General features: G+C 38.9%; 2 protein-coding genes across 5 annotated transcripts in view; one reads left to right on the forward strand and one right to left on the reverse strand.

Annotated features, from left to right (window-relative positions):
- PPP1R3G (protein phosphatase 1 regulatory subunit 3G) overlaps positions 1 to 16,402 on the forward strand; it is a 1,059,979-nt gene that overhangs the window by 780,410 nt on the left and 263,167 nt on the right. The window lies entirely within an intron of this gene.
- RREB1 (ras responsive element binding protein 1) overlaps positions 313 to 16,402 on the reverse strand; it is a 151,835-nt gene continuing 135,745 nt past the window's right edge. For all 4 annotated transcript variants that reach the window (XM_063298866.1, XM_063298867.1, XM_063298865.1 and 1 more), the window contains 2 exons: positions 8,203 to 8,964; positions 313 to 5,563 (listed from right to left, as the gene is read on the reverse strand). In XM_063298866.1, the coding sequence (XP_063154936.1) occupies positions 5,043 to 5,563; positions 8,203 to 8,964 (1,283 nt within the window). In that variant the 3' untranslated portion in view covers positions 313 to 5,042. The remainder of the gene's footprint in view (positions 5,564 to 8,202; positions 8,965 to 16,402) is intronic.

The raw sequence follows: 16,402 nt of genomic DNA on the forward strand, positions 1-16,402 counted from the left end.
ACCTGTGTGATGTATAGTTCAATTCAAGAATTAAAACATCTTTCTCTTTCATGTATTTGCACTAGCAAGGTAACTATTTGCACTGAGGAAGGGCAAATGTCAAGGAAAAAAAAAAGATTTAGTATTTTCTTAAATACAACCCTTGGACAGGGACAAAGTAACTCATTAGGGAAAAGAGCAAGTATAAGACTTATGAGTTCATCAGGACTATCCTGTTTCACTTTTGAAAAATAATCCCAACTGAAAATGCATAAAGGTGTAGACTCCCAAATGCACAAAAAGATAAATAACTTCCAACTTCCAAGTGTACAATTTTCTTTTTAAATATAACCTTTTATTGCGTAGATCGTTTGATACAGAACAGCATTATTTTCATCACTTTGAATCTGGAAGTAACATACAACTGAATGAGAAGAATAGAAGTACCCAAAGAAATAGTGTGATTCTCTGTTCATGTGGCATAAATCAGTCTTGTACACAACTTGTAGCAGCAGTTTTTAGACGTTCCCTTTCGAAAATATATATATATATATATATATCTATATATCTATATATAAATTGTACACACTAATTCTCTCCTTGCATGGGCTGAAAGTTTTAGAATTAAAATATCCATCTTGAGTGGCGAGAGAGTGGTGAAGAGAGAGAAAACCTCCCCACTACCCCATCCCATCAATACTAACAAAACTTGTATTACCAGAAGGGAGACTCCACAATGGGTAAATTATCTCCTCAAAACCATGACAGTGTCACCTTGGGCTGAAGGACACAGAAGTAAGTATTTATCATTTCATGCAAGCTCATTGCCCTTACTTCCTTTCTGGATATTTTCACCTACTTAATGGTTTTGAGGAACCAGAGAATCTAAGGCAGTGTTGGCTCTACTCTCAATTATTTCACAATTCAACCATCCGACCAACACAGCAGACAGCAACACGCAGGCTCATCATGGGACTTGGAGGTACTCCCAACAGCAACTTGGTGTTGATGGAAAAATTGAGGATCAGGTTGTAGAAGGAAAAAAACAACTAAAATCATTTGGAGGCTGGAATTAAACCATCAACAGAGCTAGCTCTACATCAGCAGTGCTGTTATTGTTGCACGTAACAGGTCTATTTTTATTCTTGGTTCTTTTTATTCTTTCACAGTCAAGTGCTTATTGTAGTGATTGGATTTTCACCATTAGCTCCTTTACAAGTCCAACAAGAGAATTTCAGATTTTAAAAAAGCCCTGAGAGAGGAAAGGGGAGGAAGAAGAAAAATCATGAAGATGCAGAGAAATGAACTAGCTGAACATGCAAACTAAGCCTAAGATTCACCCATAGTTTAAACACATTATAAAGTTCACAGTTTTAATATAAGAGGATTGTGAATGTGAGGAGAGGGACAACAAAAGGGAACAAAATGTTCTTTTCTTCTTCCATCAAATGCAACTAATAAAAACATCAGTAAAATGTGGCAAGATCTCGTAATATACTACGATATACATAAAGACTAAATAAAGCTTTAAATCAATAGTGATTATTGCTAGCAGATGTCCCGGCAGGGTGCTGGGATATTATTTGCTACATTATTTCTGCAGCATAAAGTTTTGTTCAGACCTGTCAGACTTGCATCCCCTCCCCATTCAGAGGCCAACGAGATTAAATAGGTCTGCAGAATGACCCATTCAGCCTGAGAGCAGTTCTGACACTCCTGATTTAGTTAATGGCTTCTCCCCCACAATATTGCGCAGTTTAGTGTGGAGAGCTGCAAAAAATACCCCTCAAATTAATCCCAATAACAAAATATCCCCAAATAACAATTATAATAATTATAATAATTATAATAATAATATAATAGCAATTAAAATTAAGGGATGCTGAAATTGGCTTTGATGGAAAGCATCATTTAGCAGTTGATTTTATATTCTAAAAGAAACAATTGGTATTTATTTTTAATAATCCAGAGGAATGGTTTCAAAACTGTTATATATACCCTCTATAACAATTAAATCTGTACTTCACATTCTATATGAAATACTACCACCCCAAAATGATCTCCTCACTCTTCCTCTGCAGTCTGAGCTGAATCTCTAAAAAGTAATGAATATGAAATAGATTGGTATAATACTCTCAATTTTGACTGAGAATTCAGGATATATTACTTTATTAAGTTGATAAAGTAATATCAACTTGTTTCTAAATTGCTTTAAATGCTATTTGCACAGAGTATCATTTTAGGGCGGGGGAGGGACCACATCTGGTTTTCCAGAACTTGTTAAACTACACCAAGTTACCACAGCCACTGGATAAGAATGCTGGGTGTTTCTAATTCAGCCAGTCTGGAAGGCCACTGGCTTTTCCACCCTGGCTTAACAATTTTAAGATGGAGGGCAGGAAAAAATAATAGTACAAACAAAAGGGGTTCAATGTGGAAGAAGAACAGAGAAAAGATCCCAGAAATATTATGCCTTTGCCCTATTATATATATTTGTAATGTACTATTCTGCAAACCCCACAAATATTCTAAGTGAATGGTCATTCCTGGCCCACAAGTCCATCTGTATTAGAATACATGGAGCTATACCAGGCAAAAGCCTACTTCAGCAGAGTCCCACATATGGATGGTTTCTGGTTACTTATAAAAAGAGGATGAGTCACACAAAGACGTATTGTCTACTGCGAAAGGCTCCTTGAAGAGAAGAGAGATCACTTCCAGAATTGGGTTCACAACCATCTAGAACTTGAAAATAATTTTAATTTTCCTCCATCTTTAAGATGAGGGTACAGAATTAGAATAATCACCAAAGAGATGAGCTTTTTTCACAGTGGACATATCAAATACCGCAGGACTAGCAACGTAACATCCTCTGGGTCACGCATTAGTAGCAACATAACTGCGAGTGAAATCGTAAGCCATCTTGTTTACATCCAATTCTGCACTGGTGTCTCTAAAACTGGGAAACAGGAATGTAGCAATGCAGCCATCTTTTAAAAAAAATATAGACTCACATACACACAAGTCACACACATGTGGAGAAGGCAATCCCACTGAAATTAGCTATTTTTTCCTCTCTCAAGATAAATGGGCCTCACATCAGAGTAGAAACAAACCTTACAACTTAACACACCAGCTTAACCAGTCAGTGGATCACAGTCCTAATGCTGGTGGCCTTGAATTATCTCTTGTTGCCAGCAACAGAAATATATAGTCCATTTCCAATTCCCAACATAGTTAAACATTCAGGAAAACCTCTAGAAACCTTGGGAAAGAAGTATTTTTGTCAATCTGCAAACTTTATTGCTAGCAGAAGATTATTTTCTTGCTTTAAAGCACATTAAGGTAGTAAGATCATTTAAGGCTTTAAAAGTTCTCACTTTTCTCTATTGCTTCTGGAAGCCTGAATCACCTTATTAATTTTTAAAAAATGCAACTACTGCAATTCCAAACAATGCCAACTTCATAACATTTGCCGTGCCTTTCACATGCAATCTGGAGAGCCTTCTTCCATCTCATTTATCTTCATGCCAGCCTGCCATTAATTTACTTAATTCCTTTCCCTTTTATTAACTCACACTGAACTCCGTAACTGCTGGGGTTCATTTGACACAGTCCTTCGCGAGAAATTGAAGGCATGTGTGTGGTTGGGTGGGGAAACAGAAGTGGATACACAGTAGCAACTCACATATACTACATGCATTCAGTTGGTTGTGTGGAGAAAAACACATAGGTACAACCTCTGTGGCATGAACATCCCATGCCAGTAAGGACTCTTGTTTTCCTGGATTCATCATCAGACATACAGTTCATACTGAAGTATCGTCAGTATGAACAGAGGAACTGGGGAAAGATCACTGCTATAGCATTCACTGTCTCTATTCCCTCCATCTAAATGTATGCTATGTCTTCCTGGATGGGTTGCATGAACAAGGCTTGCACTGTTTTCCATTTGATGCTATAAAGGGGAAAAGAGGTTTCTATGAATATATATTAGAAGAACGGCAAACCCAAAAAGAAAGTCAGTGAGAGATTAGGCAGAAATATCTAAGTAGGCAATCCAAGCTGCGTTGTAGATCTCCGTGGACAAATATTGCCCATTGGTTTCTGCAGAATGCAGAGATTAGCAAACTAACATTTATAAAATATTAAAACAATAATATGTTGAAACACAAATCAAACATACACACACACACAAACTGTATGTATATACACACACATATATAAACATAAACAGTGGGCGCATATTTTCCATAGGTTTTTAAGTCACTATGCCACACTTTCTGTATACTCTAAGTCCACAGTGGCCAGAAGAGCCTTTTACAAAATGACAGTAACTAGAATGCCATCACTGATCATGTGAGGAGGAGGAGGAGGAGGAGGAAGAAACAGAAGAAGAAATAATGATAATAGTAGTAATTGTGGTTTCCTTTTAGCTTGAACCAAGCTTGAAAACCTTAATTTACCATGTTAATATGTGGAACTGCTTTAACTCTCCCTCATGTGATTAAAAAAAAAAGGCTGAAAAGACAAACCTAAAAAAAGTCAACCCTTTATATCTAGTTCTTCTGCTTGGGATTTCTTAAATCTTCTTCCAGTTATTGGCTGCAGTTTTTTAGGGCTTCCTTGCACCACTGACCCCCTTGCTTCCAGCTCAGAGAATACACAAAAGCGGCTATCACAGATATACAAGAACAAACTCACACACCCAAATAAAAAAAGTAACATTAATGCTTAAATGAAAAAGGTCCTCTCCAAATAATTAAAATATTTCTTTAAAAAATCATCTATTTTGCTTTAAAAAATATCTACGATACCAAAAGACCTAATAAAGTAGTAAGGCACTCAGACCAGTATATACTTGTAGTCTCTCGCATTATTTATACTGAAGGGCTTATGGCACTGAATCCAGACTGCCATACATCCTCCCCAATCACACGCGCCCAACGCTCACTCCTGGGTCACCACAGCAGGTTGATTCAGCAGCAAAGAAAAGCTTGCCCTGTCAACGTTATTCCTGTGTCCTGGATCAGGTTGCTGGGGTGCCACTGATGCCATGGCTGTCATTCAACTCCCAAGAGCTGAGGTGCGTTCTCTGCAGAGGCGAGGATATGACTCATGGTTGATTTCTTGTTCTGGATCTCCAGCAAGTCCTGAATGAAGTCAGGGGGGGTCCCATGGTCAGCCTTCCCTCGAGACTCCTGCTCTTTCGCTGTCGGTTTCTGCGCATTCTTGCTGGGTTCGGCAAGGCCTAAGCCAGGGGCTTTCCCAGCTGGCTTATCTTTCTTACAAGCATAATCCTTTGTGGCATTGGCAAGGGTTTCTCTGCGGCTCCTCGTCACGGGGGAATGGCTTCCAAGCCCCATGAGGGCGTCGCCCTCATTTTCCGAGATGGGGTTCGTGCTGCTGGGGAGAGACTCGTTCTCGCTATCTTCTTCCCCTCTGGAACGGGTGTCCTCCCTGTCACTGTCCTTCTCGTGATTCTTGGCACTTTTTACCTTCTGATGGATACGCTGATGACGAACCAGGCTGTGCTTCAAAGTAAAAGTCCGTTCACAGGTTTGACATTTGTACGGTCGCTCCCCTGGGATCAAAGGAAAGGAAACAAAATCAAAGATCAGACATTGCCTCAGCCCTGAGAGGTTCCTCTCTTTCTTGGTTGGGATGGCCAAATGACAGGCCCTCTTTAACGTTTACGAATTTAGCAAGGCTGATAGAAGGCAAAGGAGGAATGTTTATGATGAACACTGGGGCAAAACAGTGGTTTTTAATTCATTTCCCCTGAGACAAGCTTAAATTTCCCCAACTAATCCTAACCCAACGATGGTACCATGTGAATCCACATGGTGCGCATTCAATTATTTAAGCTGTGGAAGTCCCACCACCACCATTTTTGTTTTGCTTTGTTTGTTTTTTAACAGAGAAGGCAACCTGGTGCATTTCAGATGTTTTCAATTACAGCTATCACAATCCTTTCAGATACAAGGCTTGGTGATGATAGGAGCTGAAGTCCCTTGACAATGCTGCTAGGAGAAAGATCTGTGTATTTGAGCCTCCTGACAGGAGCAGGGAAACAGTGCTTTGCTCCTATCATTTGAATTAAATAGCACACCTCTCCCCACATAAATGTCTGTCCAATATACAGTATATGCACAACTGTGTGGGTTCTGTTGTGGTTTTTTTAAACAAGGCAACCATGTCAGAATAAAGGTGTCTCTTGTTAAACAGAAGCATCTAGAATAGAGATAGCAGAGTGAAAAAATATATATAGAAAGGTGCTACTGCATACTCAGGAGACTGGAGTAATTAGCTTCTTAGGAGGAAAGATGAGAGCTTTTTAGTTTTGAGGGAAATATGCAAAGTTTCCATTCTCTTCATCTCTTGTTTGCTTCCCCCTTTCTAAAAAGGAATAGGAAGTAAGAAAGAAGCACTCCACTTTATCAAAGCAGTAATGTATTTGCTCCTCAATGGAAGATTGCAAAGGAAGTGCTACTTCATGAGTTGCTCCGCTGTTTTTCATTTTTCTCTAGATTGACCATAATTTTCACCTTTTTACTTTTTAAGAGAAAGGGAGCCTCTTGAGATGGCAAAGAGAAATGCCTTGTCATCATAACTGGCTGAATTTCACAAGATTTGACTTAAACTCTCTACAGAATGTATTTTAGCTTAAAGGATTGGCAACCGGCATACCTCATACAGTATATCACTCATTTTCTAAGCAGCATGTCAAATCATTACAGGTGAGAGGTGAACCCCACTTTTAAATTAATCTTACAAAAGCTTTGTTGTTCCAGACAGATCACTAAGTTACTAATGACAGAAAACGTATTTGCAGAAAAGTAACTTCTTTTGCTAGGTTTGATTCCAAGTAGACTAAATTGAAAAAGAAGTAAATGCAGGCTGCAGTCTTTCAAAAATCCACAGCTATCCATTGTAAGAGCTCTTGCTTAATCAAGAGTCAATGTGATTAGATTGCTAAACTAGGGAACTCCCTGGATGACTGCCAGACTGAAGCATAGGAAACTCACTGAGTGACCTTGGATAATCACTATCTCTTGGACCAATCATCACCTCCAGATCTAGCCTGGATCACTGGGTAGCTGAGAAGATTAGAGAGCCAACTATTTTGTGCTCCTATCAGGGCTCATGAGCTTAACCTAACAGAGCTTTAAACAAGGCCCTTCTCTGCCAGGATTGCCAGTGACACATTTCCAGGCAGCTCAGCTACCGCACCTACAAGGGTGGCTTATCTTGGCTTCCTGCTGCCTTCAGCGAAGAGCCAAGATTGGGCATGACCACTCATGCAGGCATTCTAAAGCACTGTATATTCTTCCCAACAACTGAAGGCATGGGAAAGGTGAATCCACTTCATACAGAGAAAAGGGGAAAGTATTGGGCTCTCTGCTGTATTCCACCTGTGTCACCTTGTATCTGGGTGACAAATCAGGAAGTATTCCTGACTTCATAATACTCCGTGCAGGGTGAAGCAGGTGCCACAGTTTGACCTCCAGTGATGAATTGCTGTTCTGTTGGATTGTGATAAGCCTACAAAGGTCCCTAAAAATGGGCTGTTGTATCAATTAACACAGAGAAAGTAACTACTTGGGATTTTGTCAGGCCAGACGCTTTCCCCTCCCATATTTTGTGGCCTTCAATTCCAGTTGAGCTCCCATCACTTGACATGGAATCTCACACTGAGTGGCCTTGTGCAGAGGTGCAAATTTCTTGAAGTACAGATGCAACCTGCTAATATTTAACTTCTGAGGAAAATCAAACAGCCAGCAAACTTCAGGTAAACCACCTGTATTAAAATATGCACCTAACTTACATGTCCTGCTCCTCAAGGTATTAAGAATATATGCAGGATCCTGACCTAAATGTGCCAAAGTAGGCTCAAGATGATTTCATGCTAAAATAAAGCTTTGGAAAGTTGCCATCTTCCTTCTTTAAGCAATATGTTGCTCCAAATATTTCAAAATGCATAGGGGCAGAAGCCCGGAGGCAATTCTACTCAGTGAACAAGGCATCAAACATTTACAATAACAGGTTTTGCCTTATGAAGAATCTGACAGCCCCATCTAGTCCAGCAGTATCTGAATGGGCAACCAGTTTTTCAAGCAGTGAATTTCCTCAGTTTTAACTAAACATCTTATGGATTCTATCTGGAACCTCTGCATATATTCTATCACTAAGTGATTATATTACTCAGTGGCCCGCATGTACCTGTATGGGATCTCATATGCCGTGTCAAATCTTGTAGAGACCAAAATCTCTTGTTGCACACTATACAGACTTTCTTCCTTTTGTCTGCCTTAGATTCACTCTTGGTGCCCCCACCAGGCTTTGGCTTCCTGTCTTCATCACTCTTCTCAGAAGACTTTCTTTCAGAGCTCTCTCCCTCAGAGATGCTTTCACTCTCCTCATTTTCCCTTCCTGTTGCCTCACCATCTGTGGGAGACTCAGCTCCCTTAATGTCTCTTCCAGGGTCTTCCTGTTCCAGTGATGTGTCCTCTTGCATGACAGGGACTTGGGCTTGGTCTCTACCTTGAACATTTTTGCTTTCATCCTCACTGCTCTTTTCATCTTTCCTGTCGTCATGCACATGGGCTTTTTTGTGCCGGCTAAGAGTACCAGCAAACTTGAAGGATTTCCCACATGTGCCACACGTGTGTTTATTTTCAGACTGAGCCCCATTGCCTGTGTTTTGATCACTCTCAGCCAGCTTGAATTCCATGAACTTGCTAGCAAAATTAAGGTCCAGGCTTCTGTTGCTGACTGAATCTTCTTCTGGCTCCTCTTCTCCCTCACTTAATTTCTCTTGTGCATCCTCCTCTCCTTGGGATGAGTCCATCTTCTCCTCTTCTTTGGGACTGCACTCAGGTTCTTCTAGAAACTCAGCTGCTTCCTCTAGGTGGTCTCTCTCCCCAGAGGTCAAGTCGAGCGCTTCGTTTCCTGCACTTGCAGTTTCTTGATCAGATTGACTATCTGTAAGACAGAACAGAGAAATACTGACCTCTTCAGCACTCAAGGAAGCCTCATCAACATCATATCACTTTCTGTAATGTCACTATCAAATATGTTTGTTTGTTCTCTAGTCAAAGCAATGTAGGGTCTTGTTTGCATGTATGACATTCAGCAATATATAACAACAATATCCTTAGTTTCCAAGTTCAGTACTGTTATGGACAATTGTGATGCAAAATATATCAGCTTAATTCAAAAGTGCACAAACAGCAACACGGTATATGACTGCCTGAAGCCTGTGCAGAAATTCCATGAATTCATGTGCAGTACTTCATGTGCCACGACATTCTGGAAAGATTAATAAATCCAAATGGGTTTTTCCCCAGTTAAATGGTAGAAATGGAAAACAATGGAGCAAGCTGTTTAATTAATGGGATCAGGCTCTAAGAATTTCTCCTTCCAAGCAGTCAAATTATTGCTGTTTTATCTGTGGATACCAAGGAGAAGAAAACTTAATATACTGTTAGCAAAGGTATTGGGATTTTGACAAATGGTTTGTATTGTTCATGAATATGGCTTTGGGACTTCCATTTGAACGAAACAAGTGCAAACTACTTCCTTTAATCTAATGGAAGGAAGCATGCACACCAAACAGTATTCTGCAAAGTTCTGATCAAACAGCTGGGCTATCTATGGGCATCTCTCTAAACATCTGACTGAAGTGAGGGTTCTTGAATTAGTAACTGCCTTCACTAGTGGCTTCTGAATCAAATTTCAGTCTGTAGAAACCAGACTTCAGGCATCCTTTTAGCATGTCTGTGTCCTCTGAACTAGACTGGGGAGACTATTTTTAGAATTGGTGCCCCTTTCCTATCCTTACAAGCTAATTCTCCTCCTTCTGGTACTCCCAAAAAGAGAGACATAGCAACATCACTATATCTCTTCTAAAATCCCCAGGCAGATAATATATTTAGTTGATCTAAACAAAGTCATTCTTTTAAGTATTTCACTTACTGAGGGCAAAGAAGCTTAGTCAGAATGGACAGCCAGTATGGTATAGTGGTTTAAGTTGTTAGACCAGGCCTGGGGAAAGGCAGGTTCAAGTCCACCTTCAGCCTTGCAAACTCACTGGGTGACTTGGGACCAATCACTCTCTCTTAGCCCAACCTACCTCACAGAATGGTTGGGAAAAACTGAAGGAGGCAGTGCTGTGTGTGCCACCCTGACTTGGGGGAGGAAAGTTGGGATATAAATCTAACAAATAAACCATTCCCTTCTCTTTGAAACACTTCACCAGCCTCAATATAAAGCAAAGGCTACAGGAACGAAGGTACACCAAAAATACCTCCTTTGATGTACGAATGAGCACACTGCTTTGTGACATGCTGGTTGTTCCTAATAAAGTTCTAGCTGACTGTGGATTTTTTTCTTCACTAATTCCCTCCCTTCCTCCCCCCACTAAACTTTAGTTAATGTTACAGCATAATAGCCTATGTAATCCTGATTAGATTTGGTGTCGGTAGCCATTATGTTTTTCAGAATGCCTTCTATATGTTACAAGAATTAAAAGACTAACAGTCTCTAGATAAAAAGTCTAAGCCTTGAGTTTCTGAAAGCTCAATAGCAGCTTAGCAATTAAAGGGATGTAGAAATGCTGATAAAATAATGTTTTAGACCCTTTTTGTGCTGATTCATTGAGTCTGTATTTGTGAATGAGAAGGACAACCTTGAAAGACCAGACAAAGACAGCCAGAAATCAAGAGGCTTTAGACAGTTTTAAACAAATGGAAAACAAAATTGAAAATAAAATTTCAAATTTCAGAATAAATGAAAAATACAAGTAAGCTACAGAAGTAAAACACTATTATTGGCTACAGATAAAACTCTACAGCTGGAGTTGGAATATCAGACCTAAGAATTCATGTGTTCTTAGCAAAGTGCCATTGACAGAGAAAAGAGCATATGTTTGAAACCTTCACTCAAGTAGCCTGTGGGCACTTAAGCATGTTTTGTCTTTGCTAATGGGGATGTGGTGGGGGATGGGGGTGCTGCAGCTCCTCCTTGAAGGAGGAGAGAGCATGTCAAAACCCATTTCTTAACATCCCCAAATGGCTCCTCACTTTCAATGACCAGTTGCAGAAGAAACTCCACCATTGTGCACATGCTCCTTGGCAGTATCAATATAGATTTGTTGCTCCAGACTGAAAAAGAACTTTATCACACTATTTCTTGGAAATGAAAATACACTGCCTTGGTGAAAAGATTACACCCAAAAGATGGAGTCAAGAGCCAAGAACCCATCTTGCAAAATAAAAGGCAGTGAAGTTCCCTAAAAGCTTTCCAAGTTATAAACCAACCAGTGCTGATTAACTGAAGCTTTCAGTTCTTTTCAATAGAAAGAGTGCCTGACACCCATTTTTTCTTCCATTAAATGAAAGGTTTGTGTACTTCACACATGCTTGTGCCACAAGACCCTGAAAAGCCTTATTTAATAAATGAGATTTTAAAAACTATATTTGGTTACTAAGAAGCTGGAAACACTTACTTCAATTTCTCCCCAATTAAAGTGTGAGTTTTAAGATATTTCAGATACAGCTTCTGCTAGCATATCTCAATTTTTGAGTAAATTTTTCCAGTTTTCCTTCATGTCTCCCTCAGAAAGGATGTTTTTAGATCACAGACGTTTTGAGATTACAGAGTTTCCAGCCAGACTGGTAGACAGAAAGTAGACTGAGCTCTATTAGCAGATCTGAGTGATCTGCAGTACAACTTTATATCAACAAGAGCAACAATAATTTCAGTAACAATAACAATTACAATAATTAGGATGCTGACACAAAGGAAATTTGGCCTAACCAGCTGTGAACTTTTGGCACCAAAACTAAAATCAGGTTCTTTAAAGGTGCTCAGAGCCATCTTCCTACTGATTCCAGTTCATAGATTTTGAGGTTCTAATTAAAAGGAAAAAATCTAAGAAATCTGAAGTACATCCATCCTCGGCTCAGACAGCTAAGTAATGTAAGACCAACCAAAAGTGCAGCACATCTGTCCCATCCACTCCCCAACCATTCACAGAGTGAGCCGTATTTTACTTATCATCACATGGGAAAAATTCCAAGCCTATGATTGCTTGGGTTAGTAGAGCCAAAAAAATGTAGTATACCAGATTTGTACGCGGGAAATGGCAACTTTGGTAAACCATTTCCTGGGAGATGTAACCTACACCACAGTACTACTGCATGATACACATTATGCACCAAATTCATGGGGAAGTTGAGGGTTTAAATATACAATCACTGGACCTTAAGGTATCTTCCTAATCCAATTATCTTTTGTATGTTCTAAGCATTTTGCAGGTTGCCATGGACTGCTGACCTCATAAATCTGCAGCTAGACTCCCTAATACTCCTCTCTTCATAATCATGTGCAGTTTAGCATGTTTGTCTCTCTCTTTTAACGATGACTTGAGCAAAACCCCACCCTGATCTTTCACAGAGACTTTATAAATACATGCCCATTGTGTTGTCCTCCCTTCAGTAAGCACAGAGGGTCACATGAAATACTTCCATTACCAAAAAGAATAGATGGCTTTATGGAAATTCTGTTGACTGGGAAGCAAAGTTTAAACTGTGTTCTTCTTACAGTTAACTTTTCTTGGATGGCGTGGAAACAGGAATTCATTATTTAAAACTTAAAGACCAAGCTTCTACCTGAGCGGAGACTCTCAAGCACAAGATACAGGTCTTAACTGAAATACCTACACATTTTATTGTGAGATAAAGGAGTGAATCATTTGCATAACAGCCTGTTATATAAGGCATACATACGAGCTTTCAAGGACTTAAGTTATAAGCAGTTGTACTTTGTTCCTAAAGGATTCCTTTTCGTTCTGCCACCAAACAGGGAGAAAACAGCAGCGAGCAATACCTGAAAGGTCACTAGCTTATTAAATCTGGCTACAGAAATGTGAAGATCTAATGACACATGCCCTGGACTGCACTATTTGAGATGTGCAAATAATGCAAACCATCATTTTCAGAAGCCATAGCTAAGTAGAAACAAACAAACTCTGAGCTGCTGTGCTGGGGGTGGGGGCGGTGTCTTGACAGGTCCTTAATTCACCTATTCCTCAAGTTATTTGCATCATGCTGTATCAATTCCCTTTCGCTGTTTACAACTTTATTTTTAAACAAAGAAGTACAGAATACCAATTGTAGGCAGAAATTAATCCAGGATCTACTATTAGATTGCAGGGTGATTTGCAGTAAATTGTATACCTAATTCCTGATTATCGTAACATTGGCAGTATCCAAATCATTTCATTCTCCCAAATGAGGTTGGTGATAAAGAACGTTTGGTGGAAGAAGTGGGAATAGATTTTATCTAAAGAGATTTGTGAGTTTAGTTCTGGTACAATGTTTACTTTGTGGGCTGTCCATGTCCTCAAAAGACTTTATGGATTTGTATCTATCTGAATTTTGCACCTTACTGTAGTTTATACCCAACTCAAACAAAAAGTAAACCTAAAATTTGAAGTATGCACCTCCCTCATCTACAGTCACTTTTAATTTCTCAGAATAGCAAGATTTTTTATTCTTTTTTTATGTTCCATTCCCAAATAGCTTCCACTAGGTGGAAGACTTTGGTAAGATTGCTTTCATACAAATGAAAGGATTCATATCAATGCCGATTAGACTTCTCATTTAATTTTCTGTGACTTGCTTAAATTTATCTCTTGATAAGCAGAAGTTGCCTCCCCTCTACGAGGGTGGAGGGAATCCCTTCACTCTAGCTTCTGCATTGCCCCATCAAGAGAAAAAGTCTTCAAAATTAAACATCCATGGTTAGAACTGTACATAGATCCTTAAGTTCTCCTACTTTAGACACTGAGAACAAAAACATGGGTGGCAGCTAAGAGAAGGTAGCTGCAAACACCATGTTCAGAAGATTGTTTCTTTTGTTTTAATAATGGGAAAGGTCTCTCCTCCTGTCTGCAGCATATCTCTACATGTATATCCCACTGAGTTCCAGGTGCAGCATAGATGAAGCATAAACAGCCCCAATTCAAGCAATACACAGGAATCATAAAGAAGGAAGCAGTGAACTAAAAATTTTATTACTAAGTTATGAAACTTTCCATTTTACTTATTCATATTTATTTATTATTTCCACTTATTCTCTGCCTTTCTTCCAGGAAGCTGTAGGATGCTATATCTGATTCTCTTTACAAGAACCCTGAGAACTCTCTCTCACACTGTTTCTCTATCTCTAAGCTGAGTGAGAGGAGACTGAGCCAAATTCAATAACAGGCTTTCCTCCAAAAACTACCCAGATTCCCAGCCAGTTTCCTCATTTCATTCTACCACTCAGCAAACCAAATCAAATAAAAATAACTGGTTAATGATACTAAACCACAGTTCCCAACAATCAATGGTATTTTTCTGATATTTTTCTCCACCTGCACAGTGTTGCCCGTTAGTAAAATATCACAAAAGCCACAACAGCCTTCTTAATAAAACAAATGCAGCATTTCTTGTCTCATACTATCTCCAGCCAAAAGCCTTCTTACTTAGGATCCAGGATCCAGACTTCCTGGGAAGAAATGGGGAACTGAAGATGGCTCCGTGACCGCAGGGGAATGAAGAGGCGGCAAGCAGACCAGCTCTTCAGAATTCCTCTCCAGACAAGGAGAGGAGTTGAGATTGCCCACAAATGCTCCAGACAGTTGTTCCAGACAATGGTCTCCGGCGGGTTTAGAGTTCTGGGAGACGAAGGAATAGCCATCTTTTTGCTCAAACCGCAGTTGGTGCCTTCAAAAGGACACGGGGTTCACATACTTCCTTTTCTAATCACTTTCAAAAATTGCTTGTTAACTGCTTTTCAGCTATTAGGAAGCTTTGGATCTACAGTACCAGGTGAGTTTCATTCAATCTTTCGCAAAAGAAGTTTAAGTACTTAAAAGTTTTTTTTTCCTGGAATAAGCGAAAGGGTGATTAAAACGTTGATTTTAGAAAGTTACAAACACACTAAGGTCCAGATAAATTTGAAATAAAGTTTTGGAATTAATTATAAAGAATCCTTCCTGTGGGAAAATGTTTTTGTTTTGAATTCTTTAAAAAAAAATGAGATAGGACTTTAAAAATTGGATACTAGAGGTAACTAAAAATTACAATTAAAGGAGAATAACATTCAAACTCAACTTACTAATACAGAACGAAGCAAAATATTTTAACATTGGATATAATGAAGGATATTTTTGAACAATGGACCCAGGAATTAAGAGTGTCTGCCTCTGTAGATAGACTGCATTTAAAAGATGCTATGGAACAGGAACAAGTATTACCTGACATGATTGAGACTGATTTGAAAGTAGATTTAAAGCTGACCAGCTACAAGAACAACATGGAAAAAGATGTTATGCTGGACATACAAAAGAAACCACCTAATGTCTTAATAATTAAAAGGGATATACAAATAACAAACCAAGAGAGTGACCTGGATAATTTTCCTATATTGGATTTACAAAAGAGGCTTGTTAAAGCTTTGAAGAATTTTGTGAGAAGGGACAAAGAAAAAATGAAAAGAAATCATGTTCCAGGACATTATTTGAAGAAACTAAAGATCAAGATTGCTAGAAAGAAAAGGAAGGAATATAAAGTTGGTTTATTTGCTCAAGGTTAAAATAGGTATGTTGTTATCTCTGGTAACCCTTAATGGACTTTTGCTGATCAGGATTGAAATGACAAGATTTTAAAGATTTGTTTATAGATAAGAGATGGGATATGGGAAGAAGAGATTATTTGTTGTATTTTAAGAGAAGGTGATAAGTTACTAAAATTGTTTATACTTGTGAAGGGGGAAGTCACTTCATTTCTTTTTCCTTACTACATTATTTTCTCTTTCTTTTCTATTTTTCATTCTCTCTTTTCTCTTTTTTTCTACACTGATCTTTTCTTTTTCGTTTTTCGTTTTTATTGTTGTAAATTGTAATCTTTAATAAAATTACTATTTAAAAAATAGGATGATGGGGATCCAACACATCTGGAAAACACCAAGTGACTCCTCATTACAGTACATATATGCTGTAACAAACTTCATCACAACTCAAAATTTGTAAAAGTACTGTAAGGCATGTCTACTTGATAACCTATCTATTCAAACTAGAAACAATGACCAACTATCTTGGTCCCTACCTGTTTGTTCTTTGCTGAATACAAATCCCTCTCAGAGCCAAATTAAACACTGCAGCAACACAGCCTATGCATCACACAATCCAAGGCTTGTGATTTTCTATGCTGAACAGATGAGCCACTGAAATCCCAGTACTGGGCAGGCAAGAATGTTGAATACTTTTCTGTCCTTTGATGTCTGTTGAGTAAATATTATTTTTCATCTTAGAATCTCATCTGCAGCAAAAATTAGGGGGCGGGGAGAAAGGGCAAGATTTGTTACGGAACCC

Source organism: Candoia aspera, chromosome 3 (assembly GCF_035149785.1).
Source record: "Candoia aspera isolate rCanAsp1 chromosome 3, rCanAsp1.hap2, whole genome shotgun sequence".
Taxonomy (NCBI): Eukaryota; Metazoa; Chordata; class Lepidosauria; order Squamata; family Boidae; genus Candoia; species Candoia aspera.